This window comes from Pelophylax lessonae (assembly GCF_965119305.1).
Source record: "Pelophylax lessonae genome assembly, chromosome: 1".
Taxonomy (NCBI): domain Eukaryota; kingdom Metazoa; phylum Chordata; class Amphibia; order Anura; family Ranidae; genus Pelophylax; species Pelophylax lessonae.
Window position 1 is genome coordinate 650,903,547 of NC_138768.1, and position 22,207 is coordinate 650,925,753.

At 47.6% G+C, this 22,207-nt stretch overlaps 1 protein-coding gene across 1 annotated transcript in view; it reads right to left on the reverse strand.

Annotated features, from left to right (window-relative positions):
* The window catches only part of MGARP (mitochondria localized glutamic acid rich protein), a 93,322-nt gene extending 71,610 nt beyond the window's left edge, over positions 1-21,712 (reverse strand). The window contains exon 1 of the mRNA XM_082263674.1: positions 21,509-21,712. Within this exon, the coding sequence (XP_082119800.1) occupies positions 21,509-21,587 (79 nt within the window). The 5' untranslated portion in view covers positions 21,588-21,712. The remainder of the gene's footprint in view (positions 1-21,508) is intronic.
* Between the last annotated feature and the right edge of the window lie 495 nt (positions 21,713-22,207).

The window sequence follows — 22,207 nt, forward strand, 5'->3', positions numbered from 1 at the left end:
CCCGTGTACATGAAGCCTAAGGTAACAAACATTCTGTGTGCAACTCCCCCCCCCCCCCCCAAATACTTGCCTGAACATGACCAATCACAGCCTGTGAGGAGGGAGCAGGGGGTGGGGCTGAGTCCCACTCTGTGTGTCAATGGAGAAAGAGCCGACTCCGAAGTGAGCCCTTTACGTATGCCCCCATATCAAGTGGCTTGCTATTGGGGAACTCAATAGGGAGGGGAGGAGCCAGGTGCGCATGCAGGGGACCCCAGAGGGAAGGATCTGGGCTGCCTTCCATGAAGCAGGTAAAGCGGAAATTACACCAAATAGAGAAGTTCTGCTTTTCCTCCTCATTCACATTTGGCTCATCATTTTTTTGTACCTGGTTTTGACAGGTACCGGTTCATCCACTTTCCCTCCTGCTTCCCCCACAGCCTTCTGGGTCTCAGCCAGCTGCCCAGCCGGCTCGGGGACAGAGGCCTGGTGAAGAAACCGGTGTTCTGTGAAAAAAACCTACCCGTGAGAAATGCCTACCCTCGTCACTTCCGGTGCACCCATGTCACCACTACGTCATTGAACAGCTGAGGAGCTGACTAGTGCGCATGCACGGAGGGTATGAAATGATCACGGCAGTGTGTGTAACGCGGTGGTTACATTAAAACAGCTCGGCTGAAATATGAGTCATCTCCGCTCGTGTCCCTGTCACTTCCCTGATCTGGGCTAGTAAATATAAAAGCGGCGGCGGGTGTATGAAAAGATAAATCACGGAGCCGAGATCTCTGTTCATTTGGATTTCATACACCCGCCGCCGCTTTTATATTTACTAGCCTAGATCAGGGAAGTGACAGGGACACGAGCGGAGATGACTCATATTGCAGCACAGCTGTTTTAATGTAACCGCCGCGTTACACACACTGCCGTGATCATTTCATACCCTCCGTGCATGCGCACTAGTCCGCTCCTCAGCTGTTCCATTACGTATCCGGGGCTGTGAGTATGCGCACTGCTACGCTGCTCAGCTGTTCCATTACGTATCCGGGGCTGTGAGTATGCGCACTGCTACGCTGCTCAGCTGTTCCATTACGTATCCGGGGCTGTGAGTATGCGCACTGCTACGCTGCTCAGCTGTTCCATTACGTATCCGGGGCTGTGAGTATGCGCACTGCTACGCTGCTCAGCTGTTCCTGACAGGAAGTGACGTGGGTATGCATTTCTCACGGAACACCGGCCTGGTGAGGATAGTGCTGGATCCTGGAACAGGTGAGTGTCCTATTATTAAAAGTCAGTAGCTACAGTTTTTGCAGTTGCGGCCTTCATTTTTGAATAGATGACCGAACAACCGCTTAAGTAGAACATGTTTGTTATTTTTAAAAAAATAAATAAAAAAAACCTTTCCGAATTTTCAGACTGTATTGTTATACAACATTCATGACAGACTCCCTTGTAATAGGCAGGTGGCTTGATACATGCTCCCTGCGCCTGCTGTCACTTATGCTGACCATACACAAACTACATTCATCTGATTTTCTAACCATTAGTGGGGTCCATTTGGTGTTCGTTGTCAACCACAGTGACAGGAAAATTTGAAGGAGCAGAACAGAAAACTTCTCGGTCAAAGGAATCTTCAAATAGTGTATGTGGTTTTTGCTCAGAAGTTATATTCATTTTAAAATTGAATGTTAAAAGCAAATGGAATTTTCAAACTCTCGTCCATTCAACGAATATACAAATAATGTTTGTACAAATATTTTTGTCCAAAAATCAATACATGTACGGGCAGCATAAGATTTAGTAGTAGCAGCAGCAGCATGCTTTTATCACCTGTCATGATGGGGGTAAAAGAAAAATAAAATAAACAGTCCTTTATAGTACAAAAACAGCAGATAATTCACTATTATAATTACAATTTTTACTGTGAAAATGAAGGATTACATCTTGTATCATGTATGTATATAATAAATATGCCCAGAAGCCAGATATGCAGGGTATTTTAACTGCGAGTCAAACAAAAAGCTATATGAAGGGTGGAAAATATATTAAAAGTAGTACTAAAAGCTAAGACTTTTTTTTTTTTCCATGAATAAAATCTCAAGGTGCTGTCCTGAAAGAGGTTTAGGGAAATTTTAAATATAATGCACAATACTGGTAAACGTTTACTTTAAAATGTATTAGTAATGCCTTATATTACCTCTAGTCCAGGGGTAATGAATTAAAATTCAAGGAGGTCCGGTCGCTAAAATTTTCATTGGGCCGAGGTCCGAATCTCAAGTCGGTGCTGACTCAGAAAGATTGTAGTCACCGTATGTCTTATCAAATCAGTGTGCCCCATAGCATAAATATGTCGATCAGAGTGCCCCTTAACATAAAATATGCCCATCAGTGTGTACCACAGCATAAATATGCACATCAGCATGCCCCTTAACATAAAATATGCCCATCAGAGTGCCCCTTAACATAAAATATTCCCATCAGCGTGACCATTAACATAAAATAAGGGGCAAGCTGATGGGCATATTTTATGTTAGGGGGGCACTCTGATGGACATATTTTATGTTAGGGGGCACTCTGAGGGGCACATTTTATGTTAAGGGGCACTCTGATGGGCAAAACAAAACGTGTAAATCAGCATTGCTCTTAACATAAAATATGCCCATTAGAGTGTCCCTTAACATAAAATATGCCCATCAGCGTGCCCCTTAGCATAAAATATACCCATCAGCGTGACCCTTAACATAAAATAAGGGGCACGCTGATGGGCATATTTTATGTTAGGGGGCACGCTGATGGGCACATTTTATGTTAGGGGGCACGCTGATGGGCACATTTTATGTTAGGGGGCACTCTGATGGGCAAAACAAAACATTTAAATCAGCGTTGCTCTTAACATAAAATATGCCCATTAGCGTGCCCCTTAACATAAAATATGCCCATCAGAGTGCCCCTTAACATAAAATATGCCCATCAAAGTGCCCCTTAACATAAAATATGCCCATCAGCATGTCCCTTAGCATAAAATAAGGGGCACGCTGATGGGCACATTTTATGTCAAGGGAGCACTCTGTTGGGCACATTTTTTTTTTTTTATGGGGCACTTTAATGAGCAGAACAAAATATGGCAAAATATGGCAAAATATGCCAGTCCGCACACTAATGCTTGTGCAGCTATTCTCCCCTAAAATGTGCTCCACATACCTGAAGTCCTGAACTGCAGCCAGGAGCTGAGCCAAAAGCCGCGAACAGGGGGGCGGGGCGTGCACATAGTGTCACGCCCTAGCTCGCTGCCCGAGTGTGAGGGAGCCGCAGTCAGGAGCAGGGGGCGGGACGCGCGCGTGACGTCATGCCCCCTACTCGCAGCCCGACAGGACACCGGCTGCGAGGGAGCGAGGGAGCCGCAGCGAGGAGGGGAAGGTCTCTACCTAGGTAGCGGGCTCGCGGTCCGGGCGGAAGCATCGCGCGGGCCGCCAATGGACCGTGGGCCGCCATTTAGTGACCGCCGCTCTAGTCTATCAGCCTCTCTGGGTTCAGATGCTGATCTTCCCTGCACAGAGCCCTTAGACCCGGTCCACACTAGCACGACTTGTCAGCCTGACAAGTCGCGGTCCCTCGCGGTCCATTGACCACTACAGGACCCGTTCTAATAGGAGTGACACAAGTCACTCCAACGTAGAAAAGGGGTCCTGTACTACTTCGGGGCGACCTCGGAGCATCTTGCATAGACTTCCATTATGTGAAGTCTCTCCGAAGTCGTGGTGCATGGTAATGCACAAGTCGCCCCCAAAGTAATAAGGAGTCGTGTCACCTTAGTGTGAACCGACTCTTAACCGGTTGCCAACCGCCGCACGACTATATACTTCGGCGGTCAGCCCCGGCCAGGCAAAGTGACGTACCCGTATGTCACTTCCTTGTGAGCCAATAGTGGACGAGAGCGCGCCCGCCCGCCGCGGCTCGTTCACAGGGAAGTTAGTGCGTGTGACCGGCGGACCCGATGTCCGCCGGTCACTCGCAGATCGTCGGTACAGAGGGAGAAAGGCAGGCGGCTGATGTAAACAAGCCGCCTGTCATTCTCCCCTGTGTAGAAACAGTGATCAGACGGTTCTACTATGTAGGACCGTTGATCAATGTTCCTACACTAGTAGCCACAGCCAATCACAGTAGAAAGCACGCCCCTACGGACACACAACCACTCCCTCCCCAATAAAGTTAACCCCTTCCCTGCCAGTGTCATTTTGCATTAACAGTGCATATGTATAGCACTGATTACTGTAGAAATGTCACTGGTAACCCCAAAAGTGTCAAAAATGTCAGTCAAGGGTCCGATCTGTCCGCCGCAATGTTGCAGTACCGAAAAAAAAAAAAAAAAAAAACACACCAAAAATGACAGAAATCTTTCCCTTAGTTAGTAAACGCAATAACTTTTGCGCAAACCAATCAAAATACGCTTTTTGCGATTTTTTTTTACCAAACCTATGTAGCAGAAAACAAATTGGCCAAAAATGTTAGAAAATTTTGATTTTTACATTATTTTTTGGGGGAATTTCATAAAAAGTAAAAAATATTGATATTTTTGCAAAATTTACGCTCTTTTTTTGTTTATAGCGCAAAAAGTAAAAATCGCACAGGTGATCAAATACCACCAAAAGAAAGCTCTATTTGTGGGAAAAAAAGGACGTCAAATTTGTTTAGGTACAGCGTCGCACGACCGCGCAATTGTCCGTTAAAGTCACGCAGTAAAAAAAAAATAGCAAAAAACCCCCTGGTCAGGAAGGGGGTAAAATCTTAAGTGGTTAAAGGAATTGTAAATGTTGTTGTTTAAAAAAAAAAAAATAATAATAAACAAACTCGTCATACTTAACCCACTCTATGTAATGTAACTCTATGTAATGGTTTTGCACAGAGCAGCCCTGATCCTCCTCCTCCGGTGCTGTCCCTATAGCAAGGTAAAAAAAACAAAACAAAAAACCCTCTGCCTTTAGCGCCGGTTCACATTGCAGCGACGCTACTTCGCACCGCGACCTTCATAACATTGAAGTCTATGGCGGTCGCCTCCGGGTCGCCCCAAAGAAGCTCCGGACCCTTTTTCAAGGTCGGAGTGACTTGTGTCGCTCCTATTAGAACGGGTCCGCAGCTTCCCTATGGGAGGCGACCAGGTCGCCCTAGTGTGAACCGGCACTAAGAATCACTTGGTTCTTTCTCTTGCCCAGGACTACATTTCCCATGAGGCATTGCTCCTCACACATTCACAAGTTCTCTGCCATCTACATACATGTATGGATGTATGGATGGATGGTGTACTGAGCTGCAAGTGCATTGCACTGTATTTTCTGATATGTAAACAAATAGTACATTCTGTATGCAGGACTACTAGTTGGCTGACCAACTAATCAATTATGAAAAGAGTTGACAACTATTTTCATAATCAACTAGTTGTCGATTAATCGATCAGTTGTTTCAGCCCTATTTATCATCTTATTTCATGTGACATCATCAATACATTACAGTGCCCAGGTGCCAGTGGGAGGATCAAACCAGGCAGCACATGTGCCATCCAGCAGGTTTACCAGCAGAAACTAAGCATTACATTTCCCATGATTCCATTGGAATCCAATCATGAGCTAAGTGTTCACATGGCCATTGCTTACAGATGTTCCATCTTTACAAGTAAATGCCCACATAGCCAGCCACTGCCAATCTCTGGATGTGGGTGGGTTGCGACCAGGTGCTGAGCAGATCAAAAGAATGACTGGGATCCATTTCTCCATAGAGAGAAAATGCACCCAGTTGCACTAACAGGTGGAGAACAAACAGTGTAGTAATGAGGGACCTGTTTTTGGGGGGGGGGGGGGGGGGGTTAAATTATATATCAAAAAGGAGAGATTGATGCTGGGTTTACACTGGGGCAGCTTCAAAGTCACCCGACTCTGAAGCCGCCCTGTGCAGCGCGACTTCAGCGGGGCTTGCAAACAACTTCTCTAATAGAAGTCAATGCAAGTCGCCCCCAAAGTAGTGCAGGAACCTTTTTCTAAGTCGAAGCGACTTGCGTTGCTCAAATTAGAACGGTTCCGTTGCACTAAATGGAGCACGACTTGTCAGGCGGCTAAGTCACCTGACAAGTTGCCCCAGTGTGAACCGGGACTAGGAGGAAATGGCTGACATTTGTATAACACGAAGAAGGCAAGTACCTTGATAATAGTACTAAATATTTATAGCTAGACTCCAGCCAGGACACACACTTCCCAGCTACTCAAACCCCCCCCCCCCCCCCACACCTCGGCCTCACCAATCAATCCTCAGATCATTCTGGATCAGCAGAACCTGTTGTTTGCCAGTGCCCAACCCCACTGTGTATCATTGTGGAGGCCACGTGTATGATAGGCCTGACAGTTTCAATGACAATTCGTCGGCAGCACACAATACAGCTCACATTTCTAAAGGAACACATGGACTTTTCAGGACAAAAGATCTTGAAATACTGCAGAAACACACACATACCTTTTATTAAAGGAGGTGTCACATTCCATAATCACCACTCCCATTATTGCAACACTGCCAGGCTCATCCTATACATGTTGTCACAGCTATATTTAGATCTCTGAGAAAGCACAGCAGCCTGTACTTGGGGATCTAGAGATCAAGCTGATTAGAACATTATGAAGCCCATCTTGCCCACCATGCTGAAAGTCATGCTAGTATTAAACAGATTTTACTCATCCTACATTTTGTAATTCCATAAGATTATATAAACATTTGAATGAAAATATCCTTTTGCTGCCAGCTTCTGCCTTTCAATCAACTCTAAACAGACTGTCACAAAAATCGGCCCCTGGCTCTGACATGCCACTTTAAGGGTCGGGGGTCAGGAAATGTTTAATCAAGAAATAAACAAGCCACACTCTGCAAACACATAACTTCCTGAATGGCTTTCCTGTGTATCCATTGGAAGCAGCTGACTGCGTACGATAACCAAATCTCAGACAGATGGATTATCAGTGGTTGCTATTGGTTACTGCACTGCTGAAAGAGGACCTGTGAGCATGGACATATGTGAACTACCACTGCTGGATGAGATTTGAAGGTACAGGCTCCAGGAAGGTTCAAAGATATTTATGGACTTAAAGTGTTACTAAACCCACAACAGTCGGTATATGCATTGTAAAGCATGCTTGTTATACTCACTGTGGAACCTAAGGCGTACTCCTCTGTATTATGTAAAAAGGCTGTTTGAGCCTGTCTTCTCTGATCCTTCCCTTTTTACACTGACTCCAGAACAAGTCTGGATAAGACAGAGCCTTTGGAGTCACTCTGCACATGCTCAGTTTGGTGTGTATTGCTAGAGGGTGTTATCTTTCTTGGGAGAGTGACAGGGCCAATCAGCACTGTCCAGACAGAGGGTCAGGGGTCCTGCATTATAACAGGACAGCTCATTGCAGTATGAAATCTCCTCCTACAAGCTTTAACTAGTGCTCAACTTACACTAATAGAAGACACAATACTGCTGATTAGAAAAGATATTTAGATGGATTACTAAAATAATTGCATGTACCTGTTCTGTGGGAAACCAGATATAGTGAATGCAGGTTCCTGGGTTAAGTAACTTGCAGAGGTCCTCAAACTATGGCCCTCCAGTTGTTCCAGAACTACAATTCCCATCAAGCCTAGTCATGTCTGCGAATGTCAGAGTTTTACAATGCCTCATGGAATGGGTAGTTCCGCAACAGCTGGAGGGCCGTAGTTTGAGGATCCCAGCTTTAAAGTGTTTGTTACCTCCATCATTTCATATTCCTGATATGTACCTGCTGTACCATGTACTTGTATGAGATTGCTTCCTTTATGCAAAATCCCTGGTGCTCCTACCAGTACCTCTGCTTACCTATTAGAAACTGACCACACTAACTAAGCAGGAGAATACACTGTGGTCAGTTCTCTAGCCTGCTCTCCAATGATTAGACTTGCCCTGAAACACCCCCTCTGCACAGCCATTGACTGAAAAGCTCAGTGTGCTGCTGCTTCCCCCCCCCCCCCCAAGCTTTTATGCAGCTGAGAACAGAAGAAAGGAACAGAGGGAATGTGATTTATAAAAATATATATATATATTTCTTTTTATATCTATACACAAATATTGTGCCTTTCATTTCAATTTTAAACTGAATGGGTTGTTTTACAAGGTGATTGTTTACGATCACTTTAAGCCTCGTACACACAATGAGAATATCGGATGAATGAACACCCGTTTGTGGGTTTTTTTGCATGCTAGTCTCAATAATACCCAATGGGGTATACAAAGATTATGAAAATTCTCATACAACGGAATACAACTTTGGAAGCTCTGTAACACATTATATGGCAATTTATTCTTTTATTTCCACTGATTGGACGAAAACTGTACTGTACTGAATAGAAACAAAAACGGTTAGTTCTGGTATTATACGAGAAACATTTTCAGGTTTGTCCCTTCCGATATTTTTTGCATGAACGGTCATGATCAGCTCTAGAAAGCTGTGTACCAACGATCAGATTATCATCCGATCGCTTGGAAATCGGTATTTTATGTCTGATTTTCTTATCGTGTATACTAGGCATCAGACCTAAAACAAATACGCAGCCAGTGAAGTGTGAAAAGTCTGAGCTCCCATTCCGCATACTTGTTAAAATGAAAGCTCAACTCAAAACAAATTTGTTCATTTCCATCAGAGCGAGTCAGAACCTGCCAAGTTTATGCTGTTTTTAGCCTCACTGATTAGGTCCTTCCCTGCCTGATGTCTAAGCAGGTGTCACAGAACAATAAAAATCTGAGACGTTAGGCTGCCCATACATTATACAATTTACCTTTAGATTTACCTTCAACTATGTAGTGCAAGGGGCTGCCTATTGGATACAAATTGAAAGCATGGTTTAGGTTTGATCTTATATTTAAATGGTTTTGGTAAATATAAAGGACAATTGTACAAGAACATTGTATAATTCCTTACATAAACTACTAAATATACTTAAGTTGTTTTTGGTTTTCTCCTATCATACAGCTATCCCATCCCTTCCTGTCCTTGTGGCACCCCATCAGTACAGCAGCCATCTGGGACCATTTATTGTGTATCCATGTTTAGATAGTCACCAACATCATTCTCCTTCCAGAGGGATGGGAGGATTTCATTTTCTGAGAGCCAGCTGTCCTGTTAGCGATCTTTTGTTATAAATCCAGATGATCATACAAACTGTATTTATGCACATTTGCATCAGCATATCTGCATTGCTTGCCCTCAAAGCCAGACATCAACTGTACTAAAAGCAGACCTTCACTCCTATCTATGACTTTACGCTTCTCCCTCCCTACCCTAATCCTGTTCTACAATTGGATATTACTTTTCTTTTTTTTGGTTAGGTATATTATTCGCGGGCCCTTGCCCTACACTTTGAGGTTTATTACACAGGTGAGAATGACACTGTATCCCAAGCCACCTGAGACACTCATGGGGGGGGGGGCCTGTGGTCCATCTCTGCCGCACTGCACATGTGCCACCAAACATCAGGTGGACAGTTTAAGGAACCTGGAAAACACAGCCAGCTTCCTGATGACACCAGAAGATAAGAGGGTGGCACATGGCATGTATATGGCATATACATATATATATATTATATATACACACATACACACAGGGCAGCCATCAGAAATGTTGGGGCCCCTTACACAGCTGTAGGCCTGGGCCCCCAGGCCTGACCACCAAGTTACATCCTCCTCCTCTGCCCGGGCCTGTGAACGCATATAATTGAATGCTAGGATGCCAGGCGGTCCTAGCAACCAATAATTTCGACAGTGGAAGCCAGCGGGAGGCTGGGAGTCAGGAGCCACTGCAGCATTGCCAGTGTAGGGGAGGAAAGGAAAAAAGGGGAGGTGTCACCTTGGAGTCCGGGCATCCCTCAAGACTGGGCCCCTCGGGACGCCCGGGCCCCCTACATCTGTATGGGCTGTACCCCCCTGATGGCGGCCCTGCATACACACACACACACACACACACACGTACAGCCAGCAGTCACACTGCACTACCTGCCTTTTTAAATGCATATATAATCAACAGCATTGTTCCCGTGTTACTATTCATCTATGCACGCAATGTTTATGGGATGGTTTGAAAGCCCAACAATATACAAGCATATTTGCTCATACCATAATACAAGTCTCTAGTCTCCCCTGACACACTTTATGGTCTTTACTATTCCTGCTGGATTGTAAAATGTCTTTTTTTAAATAACAAACATGTTCTACTTACCACCTCCTCTGTGCAGTTGGTTCTCCTCGGGTCCCTCTTCGGCTCTCCTGGCTCCTCCCTCCTGTCAAGTGCCCCCACAGCAAGCAGCTTTCTAAGGGGGCACCCGAGCCAAGCTGCAGCTGTGTGTCCATTCAGACACAGAGCTACTGTTTGGCTAACTATCTTTGATAGCCACGGGAGCCAATGGCAGCACTGCTGTGTCTCAGTCAATCAGGAAGGAGAGTCCCGGACGGCCGAGGGACTCATGGACATCGCTGGGGCTCAGGTAAGTATTAGGGGGGGCTGAGGGAGGCTGCTGCAAACAGAATGATTTTTATCCTAGTACATAGAATGTATTAAGATAAAAAAAACCTTCTGACTTTACAACTCATTTAGAGCGGTATTAAACCCAAAACCAAAAATGCAATATATTGCACTTTATCAATCCTTAGAAGTGGTGGCTGCATTCGTTTTTTTAGACTTTTTCCCTCTGCTGCTACCTGGTGACCTGGCTAGTAACACCTCCTGTATTATAGGGTCTACACTCTGAATAAAGAAGGAAAAAGCGTCACCTTTGGATAGCAGCATTGTCTTGGGGGAGGGGAATGTTAGATGTACTAGCAGATTTAGCTATATTTATAAACTGAACTCCAACTAACACTTTTTAGGCAGTTACAGCAAACCGTTTTTCTCTTTAGTAATTAAGGTTTTACACAAAAAAAAAGCTGATCATTGTAAGCACCTGCCAGTAGTGCTGCAATAGTGGCTGAGCTTAACACTGTGTTTCGGTCCGTGAACAAGGGAGAACGCTCGTTCCTGCTTTTGAGGTTCAGGGAAATTAAATTTATTTTTCCCAGCTCATTTTACGGAATAAAAAAAGAAAAATTTAGTGGCTTATGGCTTGCCTACATTGGAGTAGATTTACTAAAGCTGGAGTGCGCAAAATCTGGTGTAGTTCTGCCTGAAAACCAATCAGCTTCCAGGTTTTGTCAAAGCTTAATTGAACAAGCTGAAGTTAGAAGCTGATTGGCTACTATGCACAACACAGCCGCACCAGATTTTGCACTCTTCAGTTTAAGTAAGTCTCCTTGTGGGACTTGTTAGACTGTGTCCAAAGTCGCAGACCATGCATTTAAATGGAAGCCATTCAACTCTATGCGACTTAAAGTTGCAAAGTTTAAAAAAAGGGTCCTGCACTACTTTGATGAGACTGATGTGACTTATGTGACTTGAGTGCCATGGACTGCAATGTAAACTCAAAAGTCGCATCTTATTGTTATCAATACGACAATTGAGCGACAGTCAAAGCCAAAGTCTCAGATATTCAAAGTTGCATCAAAGTCGCAATGGAAATCACACAACATCAGTCACATAAATGTGAATGGAGCCTAAATCAACCCCATTGCCTTCGTCTCCATTATATAGCGGATTGAAAAGACTAGTAGTTTGCACGGTAAACATAAGGGGGTTGAGTTACAAAAACTGGAGTGTGCAAAGTCTGGTTTCTATGCAGAGCTGCGCCGATCAGCTTCCAGATTTTGTCAAAGCTCAACTGAACAAGCTGAAGTTAGAAGCTGATTGGCTACTATGCACAGCCGTACTTGTTTTTGCACTCTCCAGTTTTAGTAAATCCCAAAGTTCTTTGTGCATTTTGATAGGCACACAAGTAGTGACAAGGGCACAGCATTTCTAGCAAGATCAAGATGTATTTTCTGTACTTGCTGAAAATGTTCTTTGCCTGAAAAGTAAACGCAGCCACTACATCCAACAACAAGTAGCCATATATTACATTTTTGTTTAATAGGCAAGGGGGGTTGAGCGCCATTTTTTTCTTCTTAGATCTGTTAACCACTTAAGCCCCAGAAGATTTTACCCTCTTCCTGACCAGGGTTTTTTTTGCGATTTTTTACTGTGTGACTTTAACGGACAATTGCGCGGTCATGCGACGCTGTACCTAAACTAATTTGACGTAATTTTTTCCCCACAAACAGAGCTTTCTTTTGGTGGTATTTGAAATTCCCAAAAAAAAAAAAAAGTAATTTTTTAACATTTTTCGGCCAATTTGTTTTATGCTACATATGTTTGGTAAAAAAAAAAAAAAAGCAAAAATCGCAAAAAACTGAATTTTTGTAAAATCTTACCTGTAAAATTCCTTTCTCTGAGTCCTCCGACAGTCGCCGCCATCTTCATATTCGTCACAATGGGGTATTAGACTTTGCTCCGTAGGAGTAGCTAGGCAACAGAATATGTCAATATTAAAGCTTTTAACATATCCCCACCCCAGGGGGTGGTCCCCTCAGTCTATACCCTCCTGCTTCCTGTTTCCTGCTTCAGTTTCAGTGGAATAGCAGTAGAGTACCTAAACCCCAAAAGAGGGGCGGGGGCGGCGACTGTCGGAGGACTCAGAGAAAGGAATTTTACAGGTAAGATTTTACAAAAATTCAGTTTTCTCTTACGTCCTCCGACAGTCGCCGCCATCTTCATATTCCTCACAATGGGGACGTCCCAAAGCAGTGCAAACATGAGGGGTGGGAAACGCAGCCGCGCCTAAAGGCAACGCAGTCTCCACATCAAGAAAGTAACCTTACCAAAGGAAGGAAACCAGCTGGGCAACACGAGAAAAAATTTGCTCAACGGGAGCAATAACCCAGGAAAAAAACAAATAACCCAGGGATACAAAGAAATCCCAAACAGCCCAAAGGACCAAAACCAGGGACCCCAAGGGACCGCCGCACTAAGAACCTTGCGGCCAAAGGAAGCATCTGCCGATGCTTGAACATCCACTCTGTGGAACAGAGTGAAGGTGTGCACGGTCGACCAAGTCGCCGCCCTACACACCTGGGCCACAGAAGCCCCATGACGACAGGCCCAAGACGTACTCAGAGATCTGGTAGAGTGCGCCCTCACAGGCATAAGGGAAACTTTTCCCCGCAAAGCATAGGCCTGTTCAACGGGCTGTCTGAACCAATTGGCGACGGCAGAAGCCGACGCCGCCACGCCCTTCCGAGGACCCCCGGAAGGACGAACAATGAATCCGACTTGTGAAAAGATTCAGACGATTTTAGGTAAACCCTAATCGCCATGAACAGCATCCAAGTAGTGCAACACCACCTCCTCCGAATGTTTAGACTTCGCGCAAGGCGAAGGCAAGACAATGTCCTCATTGAGGTGAAATTCCGAAACCCTCTTCGGAAAAAAAGAAGGGTTAGGTCGCAAGACCACCTTAACCAAGTGATTGACCAGATACGGACAATGGCAGGACAGGCTGCCAGCTCCGACACTCTGCGAGCCGAATTGATCGCCACCAAAAAAGGTGACCTTCTAGGACAACATAGACAACGAGATCTACCCGATCCGTTCAAAAAAGAACCATGTTGTAACACGGACAGAACAAGATTCCAGTCCCAAGGAGGCAGAGGCACCCTCCTAGGAGGGACCAGATGCCCCCGAACAAAAGTGCCAATCAAGGAGATAGATGCCATAGGACGTTGAAAAAAGAACGGCCATCGCAGACACCTGACCCTTGATCATAGCCAGCACCAAACGCTGTCAACACCCTTTCGAAGGAAGGACAACACCCCAGACACCGACCACGGGCGAGGTGAAGACCCCCTGAACTCCCACCAGGCAAAATAGGCCTCCGAAATACGGTAAAAGACCTACCCCGAGGAAAAAATTCCTCGCGTCGATCAGAGTGTGAATGACCTCAGGGGAGAGACCCCTATCCCTCAGGGCCTCGGTTTCAACAGCCAGGCCGGCAAAGCCAGCGTCTGCAAGGCAGGACGAAATATCAGCCCTTGAGACCGGAGATCTTCCCAAAGAGGCAGACGCCACGGGTCGTCGACCGCCAAATGCACGAGGTCTGCGTACCAGGACCGGCGAGGCCAGTCCGGTGTCACAAGAATCACCGTGTTTTGGTTCCGAGACCAACCTGCGAAGGAACCTGGGCAGCAATTGAAACGGTGAAAACGCATACATCAGTCGGTACTGATGCCACGGAGCTACCAACGCGTCTGACGCGTCTGCCCGAGGATCGCGTGGCCTTGCCACGAACCTGTACACCTTGCTGTACAGACGAGACGCGAACAGGTCCAGCTCCGGAAGACCCCACGTCGCGCACAACATCTGGAGAACACCCGGACGGAGGGGCCATTCCCCCTGGTCCAGGGACTGGCGGCATCAGATAATCCGCCCGCCAGTTCTCCAACCCCTGGAATGTGAACCGCCGATATCGCCGGGACATGCGTCTCGGCCCAAGACAGAATGTCGGCCACTTCCCGAGCCAACCGGGCCCTCTTGGTGTCCCCTTGGCGAATGACGTAAGCCACCGCCGTGGCAATGTCCGTCTGCACCCGAACCGGACAGCCCTGCAGCCTGTCCGGCCAACGTTGAAGGCAGAGAATCATCGCACGCAATTCCAGAATGCTGACCAGAAGGGAGGATTCCCCCTCCGACCAAGTTCCCTGGGCGGACAGAACGCCCAGAACACCACCCCAGCCCGACAGGCTGGCATCCGTGGTGACCACCGTCCATGAGAGAGGACGAAAAGACTCGCCCCCTGACACCGGCGGGGACAGGAGCCACCACAGAAGAACCCTTCTGGTGCGATTGCCCAAAGAAATCCGGATCCAGAGATCGCGGTCGCCCGTCCCACCTGGACAGGATCTCCGCTTGGGGACCCCGCGTGTGAAACTGGGCGAAGGGAATCGCCTCGAAAGCCGAGACCATCAATCCCAGACATCTCATGCACGTCCGAGTGGACGAGGACGGAGTGTCCCTGAGGGACCTGACTTCCTTCCTGAAGAGTCCTGAGTTTGTCGTCCGGTAGGAAGACCTTCGCCTGGACAGAGTCCAGAACCATTCCCAGGTAAGGGAGACGAACCGATGGGCACAGTGCTGACTTTGGAAAAGTTATCGTCCAACCAAACTCCTGCAGAGACTGCATCGTAACGGACAGAGCCTTCTCCAGACCCTGGCTGGTCGCAGACCGAACCAGAATATCGTCCAGATACCCTAGGACAGAGACGCCCTGGGCTCTCAACAAAGCCAAAACCGGTGCCCGCACCTTGGTGAACACCCGTGGAGCCGAGGCGAGACCAAAGGGCAATGCCACAAATTGGTAGTGATCCTCCGCTATGGCGAATCGAAGGAACCTCAGGTGACCCTCGAAATTAGGGATGTGAAGATACGCAGCCTTCAAGTCGATGGAAGCCATGAACTCCACCGGAACCAGGGCAGCCACCACCGACCGCAGAGATTCCATGCGGAACTTGCGCACCCGCACAAAGCGGTTCAGCGCCTTTAAGTCCAGAATCGGACGTACCTTGCCCTCCTTCCCGGGCACGGTGAACAGATTGGAATAGAACCCCCGAAACCTGTCCCGATGAGGCACCGGGACCACCACTCCCTGAGCCCTCAGGTCCTGCACCGCTAGATGCAGATCCCGCAAACGCTCCGGGGACAGTAGAAGATTTGAGGGAAAAAATCTGCGCTCCGGCCTATAGAGAAACTCGATCTCGTAGCCAGAACGAACGATTTCCTGAACCCACCTGTCCCGAACCCGGGACAGCCATGGCTGAAGGAAACCGAGCAAGCGTCCCCCCACCCCAGAGTCGGGTGAGGGCGCCCCTTCAGGCCGCACTGGTGTGGGCCGCTGAACCGGACTGGCCGGACTTTTGCTTACCAGTCCACGGCTTCTTACCAGGAGCCGTCTTAGCCTTGTGGGATTAGGGTAAGAGCGTGCTCTTACCACCCGTGATACCCCTAATTAACGTATCTAGGGACTCACCAAAAAAGGCGAGAACCATCATAGGGCAGATTAGCCAAGGTCTTACGCGAAGATTGGTCCACCGACCAACACTTCAACCAAACCAAAACGGCGAGACAATACCGCCACACCATGCACACGTGCAGCCAACGGAACCATATCCAGGTCCGCATCACACAAATACATGACACCCTGGTGGATTTGATCCACCATATCCAAAGTCGCCTGGAGGGCAGAATCAGCCACCAGGACGCGATTAAGCACCTGCGTCCAGCTCGCGACAGCCTGGGCCGCCATAAGTGAAGCAAATAAAGCTTTCAGCATAGAACCCATAATAGAATAGGCATGACGGGCAAGGGACTCCGTCCGTTTGTCCGTGGCATCCCGGAACACCGGGATATCCTCAGCAGGAATCGCAGTGGGCTTATTCAGAACCGCTATCGCGTGATCCACCGGAGGTGGGACACACCAACGCCCATCAGTAGCGGGCGTAAAAGGATAGCGCAGCTTAAACCTACTTGGTATAGCAAAAAGGCTTGCGTATATTACGCCAATGTTCCTTTACAGCGCATTGAAAATCATCAGTGCAGGGAAATACCTGCGTTGTTTTGCGTCTTTTCTGCGTCCCATAAGCCGCCAAGGCAGCAGGAGGACAAGGTTCATCCTGTAAACGCAGTGTTTGCTTGATAGAAGCAACCAATTCATCCATGAGTGCAAGCTCTTCAGACGAGCCAGGGGGAGAAATATCAACCCCCTCAACCTCAGCCTCCATTTCTGACCCTACAAGGTCCAGGGAGGAACGGGACCCCGACAAGGAGACCCCAGCAACAGCAGCCCCATCACCAACACCCTCTGAATCAGAGGAAATTGAAAACTCTGGGCCTTTTTGAGGATTGAGCAGCCATCAGCAATTGCACCTGAGTCGCAAGGCTAGCCACAATCGCAGCCAAATCCCCCCCCCCCCCCCCGAGGGGGAAAACCGCAGTCCCCTGGCTTCCCACCAATGTGACAGGAAATTTGCTTTCCTGAGAATCCATGCCCCAAAATGAGTAAAATAAAATGGGTGACCGCCCCTTTAAATAAGGCGCTGCGAACGTAGCCCACCGCCACACAAGCACACCCACACCAGGGACCCCCACAGGGAGAAGTTATACTCAGGCAAGGATACAGAGAATAGAGGGAAAAAACCTGGAGAGACCGCTGCTGCTGCTGGCCAGATAGGTGCTCCTGTAGAAAAGGAATTGCTGATATTCAGGGCGCTCCATTAAAGCCTATGGGAGGCTACAAAAAAATGGCCGCCATGCATGTGTACCATGCGGCCGGAGCGAGTACAGCCAAAACGGCGCCGTTTGGCGCCGAAACCGCCGCTCCCCCACCTCATGAAGGTGGAATAAAAATACACCACATAGTTATAAAGAACATGGTGGACCGCCGCAGCGGCGCTGTAATGTGCCCCAAACATGATAGCATCAAGTTCCACAGCACACAGCCGTTCACACACTCAGACTGACACAGAAGTGCAGCACAGCCCCCCCTCCTTGCAGCCCACAGCATGCAGTGTGAGAGATAGGGAAACATCAATAGTGTGAACACAGGGCAAGGTAACACAGTCCCAGACTGACACCCCCCAGACAGACAAGTCCCCACATGAATACACTTACCTCTTACATGGCGTGGGGGACCCGCACAGGCGAACAAGCCGCTGTACATGAGACAAAGAGAGTCGCATCCAGGACGCAGTAGAAGGTGGGTTGAGAAACCGCACAGCGTCCAGTGAGGTAGCCACCTCACCCTAGCATCCCTGCACGGAACAGGGATGGGTCGTTCAGAAAACTCAGGTGCGGTACCTGACTGAACGCTCGATGGCGGGCTGAGAAGTCACTGACCCACAACCTGCGACCAGGGGAGTCAGCCCGAGATGCAGCCCGCATTATCCTCTTCATCCGAAGATCTAACTATTGCTGGTAAAAATAACAGCTAAATAAAGAAAGAGAAAAAACTCAAATAAAATCAAAAAAGAGAGAAGGCTGAGACAAAATGCCCCAGCATAGAGACATCCAGCTACTCCTGACAAGCTAGACATTGAAACTGAAGCAGGAAACAGGAAGCAGGAGGGTATAGACTGAGGGGACCACCCCCTGGGGTGGGGATATGTTAAAAGCTTTAATATTGACATATTCTGTTGCCTAGCTACTCCTACGGAGCAAAGTCTAATACCCCATTGTGACGAATATGAAGATGGGGGCGACTGTCGGAGGACGTAAGAGAAAGCATATTTTGATTGGTTTGCGCAAAAGTTATCGCGTTTACTAACAAAGGGAAAGATTTTTGTCATTTTTGGTGTTTTTTTTTTTTTTTTAACGAGTAATGGCGGCGATCTGCGATTTTTTTTGCGGGACTGTGATATTGCGGCGGACAGATCAGACCCTTGACTGACATTTTTGACACTTTTGGGGTTACCAGTGACATTACTGCAGTAATCAGTGCTATACATATGCACTGTTACTGTAAAAATGACACTGGCAGGGAAGGGGTTAACTGTATTGGAGAGGGAGGGGTTAAGTGTGTCCTAGGGGCGTGCTTCTAGCTGTGATGGGACATGGCTACTAGTGTAAAAACAGAGATCAACGGTCCTACATAGTAGAACCGTCTGATCTCCATTTTTACACAGGGGAGAATGACAGGCGGCTTGTTTACATTAGCCGCCTGCTTTTCTCCCTTTCCGGCGAACGATCACGAGTGACCGGCGGACATCGGGTCCGCCGGTCACACGCACTGACTTCTTAGGGCACGAGCCGGGGCAGGCGCGCGCCTCAGTGGGCGCGCGCTCGCCCGCTATTGGCTCACAAGCCAGTGACAGGCTAGTGATGTATATATACGTCACTTTGCCTGGCCGGGGCTGACCGCCGCAGTATATGTACTTGCGGCGGTCGGCAAGTGGTTAACATTCGGCCAAGCTGTTTAATAAAAAGGTAAATTAAATGATCCTGTTGTAGCTCTGCAAATCCCATTAACCAATCATCAGCCTGGAGAGATAAAGCAGATCTCCCTTTCACAGATGTGAGGTCTGCACAGAAAACACATGCTCCTGCGTAAACAGGCATTGCTATATATGGCAGATATGTAAAAGCAATGCTTCAATGAATAGAACTTCCTTCAGCTTGAGTAATACATCAGGAAACCCCACCTCCAACATTGCAACGCTAGAAAAATCCCTCTGCAAACACATCTAGTATATTCTCTGCTCATCACTGCATGACGCCATGAATCACCACAAAGCTTCCGATCTCCATTTCCTCCTATGTGTGACCTTCACTCGTCTGCTAGGTCACCATATGCCTGCCTCTACCTCCACGTCCACCATTAGCTACAACAAATCGGTGACTTCCACATGGCTGTCTCCTGGATACACTGCATTATCTAAGCTTAGATCTCTAAAGGCATCATTACAGAGCTGTTCAAATCATAAACATGCTGCACTATGAGCCTTGGGGCTAGGAAAGTCATAACCAGTGCAGGGCCATTCACCGCCACCCCTCCTCCTCTCAGATTTATTATTAATAGATCCGTGTGGGGTTTTCTAAGAAAAATGATCATTAATGGGCAGATAGCTGATCTCCAAGGTTTATAAAATCACACAGGATTAGGCACTCCATTTCATTCCAGAGGACAAGGCCTGCCTGCTGCTGGAGGACATGACAGTCATTACTAGCACAAGGCCATCCACTGTCACCCTGATCCTCTGACCAGATTTAAAGGGAATTTGTCTATCACTTGGGAAAGATCAGCCCATGGGTGACCATATGTCCATTCCATCCCACAGAACAGCTGACTACACACATCGATATTAAAATAAGAATATTTGTAAGAACATTCTTTGTACAGTCGATGGCTGGGTGGATGTCGTTTGAAAACGTCACTTGTTTTAATCATTTTAGAAGGAACGAAAACATACGCTGTTCGAAATTTGTTTGAGAATAAAAATTCCACCCCTACAAATTTTCTCGTCAACGCAGTCCAAAATGTACGTAGATCTGACCCCACTAAGGATTAGAACAGTGGTCTCCAAACTGTGGCCATTTGCTTGCTTTTATCCAGCCCTTGGGGCAAAGTTCCCCCCCCCCCCCCCGGGGACACCAATGGCAGGGGCACGGTCCCTCCCAACGACACCAACAATGGGTCACTGTCCCTCCCAACGACACCAACAATGGGTCACTGTCCCTCCCAACGACACCAACAATGGGTCACTGTCCCTCCCAACGACACCAGCATTGGGGCACGGTCCCTCTCAACGACACCAGCATTGGGGCACGGTCCCTCCCAATGACACCAGCATTGGGGCACGGTCCCTCCCAATGACACCAGCATTGGGGCACGGTCCTTCCCAATGACACCAGCAATGGGGCACGGTCCTTCCCAATGACACCAGCAATGGGGCACAGTCCTTCCCAATGACACCAGCAATGGGGCACGGTCCTTCCCAATGACACCAAGAATGCGGCACGGTCCTCCCAAGGACAGGACATGATTTTTTCCCCACCCAATGACACCAACAAGGCACAATTCCTCTCACCAGGGCTGTCTTTAAGGCAGGGCAAAGGGGACAGCTGCCCCGGGCCCAGTCATTGTTGTGGGGCCCAAAGTAGCTGCCCCTTGAGCCCACACTGCCCGCAAATAGTTGATAAATGGATTTGGGAGGGTCCAAGAACATGTTTGCCCAGGGTCAAATCAATACTAAAGATGGCCCTGCCTCTCACTGACACCAAAGACGGGGCACTGTTGACTCCCACTGATGCCGGCAATGTTTTACTTACAATGGCCACAGTCCAGCCCCTTAAAGTCTGAAGGACAGTAAACTGGCCCTTTGTTAAAGGTTGGAGGCCCCCCAGATTAGAAAATCAATGGAACGTTCTCAAAATGAAGATTCAGAAGTCAATATGGGTATGGCCAGCTCTCTTCAATACATGTATAGATTTGTTGTTTGAAAAAAATTCATTTGAAAAACATCCATTTGATTTTCTATTCATTAGTAGGGTCAAATCAACATTCATTTTCAACCATGGGAATAGTAAAATTAAGGCGCAGAAAGGGAAATTTTTTTGAACGAATTTCAAATGGTGTTTTTTTTTTTATTACAGTTACATTCATTCTAAAATCAAATGAAAATTAAGGGACAGGATTGATTGACATCCATTCGGCATCCAGCCATTGAATGTAAAGAGTATGTTTGTAGGAATATTCTCATTCACAGATCTATAGGTGTCTTAGCCCCATCAGGAGTCATCCCCCATTATACAGGTCACCCAGGTAATAATACACCAGTATTCCCATATCATCGGATATACCCCATGTATTCCCATTCACACCCTGGCAGTAATAAATAAACAGCCTGTGCTATCTCTATGGTAGCGCACACAGAGGCACACTGTAATGGAGATCCTGCGGCTATAGTGCGCCCCGTCGGCTATCAGTCCTTAGTAGAGATAAGAGAAGTGCCAATGGCAGTCAGGTATCTCACCATTGCGGAGTAGGGTGGCGGCGGTGACCCGCTGGGTGAGGGGGACCAGTCTCTGCAATGCGCTTCGGCACACAAGCATGGTTGGTTGTATTAGCGGAGAGCTCCGAGGATCACTGAGGGGACACAACCTTGTCAGCGACAGCAGCTTGGCAGAAGGAGAGGGGCGGGGATATCACACAAGGGCACGCGACGTCACGGAGGCGTGACCAATACACTACACCTACCAGTAAACGTGCTCTGTTCTATTCTATTGGCGACTAGAGAGGTGTGCGCAGTGCGCATGCGTCTTTTACACCTGTTTTATCGTGTGTGAGGTAAAGTAAGGGTAGTTCCTAGTCATACCACTAGCGTGAGAAATGATACCCGCCATCCTGCCTATACAGTGCACTACATGTGTCACCTTTCCATACATAGCAATGATTGTTCTGTTTCCCTTTCCTTCATAGGAATGCGCTGCGGCATTGTTACAGGTAGGACAGGGAAGGCAGACTAATGGTTATGTCAGGACTCAGCCAAGGTCATGGTGGAGGAAGCTGGAGGCTGACATACCGCCCTATGCGCGCCGCACGCACAATGTGCACCGACCTAGGAATTCAGGTCAGCACGTACACTGGCCACTCCCAGGGGGAGGAGCCACTTGCCTTCCCTGACACTAATCAGGGTCAGAGGGTGGATAGGAGAGGCTTGTCTCCATAAAAA